This window comes from Tupaia chinensis, unplaced genomic scaffold (genome assembly GCF_000334495.1).
Source record: "Tupaia chinensis unplaced genomic scaffold, TupChi_1.0 Scaffold147810_1, whole genome shotgun sequence".
Classification (NCBI taxonomy): domain Eukaryota; kingdom Metazoa; phylum Chordata; class Mammalia; order Scandentia; family Tupaiidae; genus Tupaia; species Tupaia belangeri.
Window position 1 is genome coordinate 4,963 of NW_006207660.1, and position 2,392 is coordinate 7,354.

General features: G+C 38.7%; 1 protein-coding gene across 1 annotated transcript; it reads left to right on the forward strand.

The window, feature by feature from the left end:
* Positions 1–549: 549 nt before the first annotated feature.
* On the forward strand, positions 550–1,560 carry LOC102485776 (putative olfactory receptor 14L1). Its single transcript, XM_006169942.1, has one exon. It carries the CDS (start codon positions 550–552, stop codon positions 1,558–1,560), a length of 1,011 nt encoding a protein of 336 aa, XP_006170004.1.
* Positions 1,561–2,392: the final 832 nt, after the last annotated feature.

Below are 2,392 nucleotides of genomic sequence, written 5' to 3' on the forward strand. Positions count from 1 at the left end.
CCAACATCACAAAAGTACTAGGTACGTAACTCCCTTCACAGTGTCATGAAACTAGTCACTCGAGTCATTGTGCACATTCACAGCTCGGTCACCTAATGCACTTTTTCTCCTACATTTTGTTTTTCAAGAATTATTTTATTTAACTTTATTTATTTATTAATTTTAATTTGACCAGAGAAGAACAGAGTGAGGGAGAGAGAAAGTGAGAAAGCAAGCCACCAGATCTGGGATTCAAACTATGGTCAGTCATGTGTGAGTCCAGCGCTCTTAACCACCACGCCACCTGCCGGCCTTGTCCTATATTTTGTAGATCTTATTTTGTCAAGGTTAAAACTATGCTCCTATTTTATTTCTCATACTTTACCAAATGAAAACATGCATTGCTAAAATTTTTTAAAAAATGATTTTGATTAATTTGTGCCTATATAACATTTTTTTCTATAAAATGAACAGAAATAAACCTGTGATTTTCAAACTATAAAGGTATATACATAACACTTTGTTGTAAACAAAGTTTTCCTTTTGCCGGCTTGCAGGGCGAAGGGTGTCATGGCCAATCGCACCACCTCAGTGACTGAGTTTATTCTCATGGGGTTTTCAGACTCCCGGGAGTGGCAAGTCCTCCAGGCTGTGCTCTTCCTGCTCATCTACCTGACGGCTCTCGCGGGCAACCTTCTCATTCTCCTTACCACCTTGGACTGTCGCTTCCAAAGCCCCATGTACTTTTTTCTGAGGACACTCTCTTTGTTGGACCTCTGCTTCATCTCTGTCACCGTTCCCAAATCCATCATTCAGTCCTTGACTCAGGACAGCTCCATATCCTTTGCAGGGTGTGTGATGCAGGTGTTCCTCGTTGTTTGGTTTGCATGTGCAGAGCTGGCCCTGCTCACGGTGATGTCCTATGATAGGTATGTGGCCATCTGCCGCCCCCTGCACTACCAGATCATCATGAAGAAAGGGGCCTGTGGGCAGATGGCGGCTGCTTCCTGGCTCAGCGGGGCGGCCTCTGGGTTCTTGAATACCTCTGTGACCTTCTCATTGCCATTTTGTAGATCAAATTTCGTCCACCAGTTCTTCTGCGAGATCCCCTCACTACTCAAACTCTCCTGCTCAGAGGAGTACCTTGCAGAGATTGGAGCCATATTTGTCACAACCTCCTTGGGAATCCTGTGTTTCATTTCAATCCTGATTTCTTATATCCACATCTTCTCCACAGTCCTGAGGATCCCATCTATGGAGGGCAGGTCAAAAGCTTTCTCAACATGCATTCCTCACATTGTGGTTGTTACTGTTTTTCTTAGTACAGGGTCCACTGCCTACCTAAAGCCCGTGCAGGAGTCCCCTGCTGTGTGGGATATGCTGGTTTCTGTCTTCTACACCATGGTGCCCCCAACCCTGAATCCCATCATCTATAGCCTGAAGAACAAAGACATGAAAGCGGCATTTCAGAAAGTGCTGAGAAAGACCATGTTCATAAACCCCACCAACCACAACCCTAACACCAACACCAAGAGACATGAAGCTAACTCAGCCAATAATAACAGACTCCCTGCTATTTAGACAAACAGTTTGTATTTTTAGGAATATATGCAATCAACAGTTCTTTGATATGTCTTTAATCTAAATAAATACATATAAAGTAGGATATCTCCAAAGCAAGAGGTTTAGACAATAGAAAGTACAATTATGAATCTATTACTTTTTTTCTTACTTCTGCATGTGTTATATTGACAGGTGCGTGTGTTTCGTATAGATGTATTTCTGCCTCTCAAGTGCTCACTCAGAATATGCGCTTGAGATCTAGCTACTTTATATTCCCTGTCAGGCGTGTGAGACTATTCCCAGGTTGTATGTTTTGGATAACAATTACAAATGATTTTTACTTTTCTCCTTTGCATAAGAAAATAAAGCTGGTTAATAACATTTATCATTTTAAGTTTTATAAGATGATAAAATTGTTGTTCATAGTGACATACTTATTTTCATTCCTAAACATATTAAGCATACTTTTTTCCATATCTATGCAAAACTTACTGTAGTCAAATATTTCAATAATCCTTTTCAATTTTAATGGTAAAAAGTATCTTACTGTTAAAATAATCTGCACTTTCACAGATTTCTAATTAGGATGAATGCATTTATTATCTACCTATTAACTATGACTTAGTATCTCTTTATCTATCATCATCATCTCTCATTAATAGAAAATTATCACTCAGTTTTTCTCTTGCATCAATTAACTTTTCATATAGTTTGGTCATTTTAAAATTGGATTACTTTCTATCTTTAACTTTTTTATCATGTAACACTAAAATCCATTGATTAGGTTTTATTAAGTGATCTACTCTCACAATGTCATTGATTTTAATCTTTGTATGATATATAATATAGA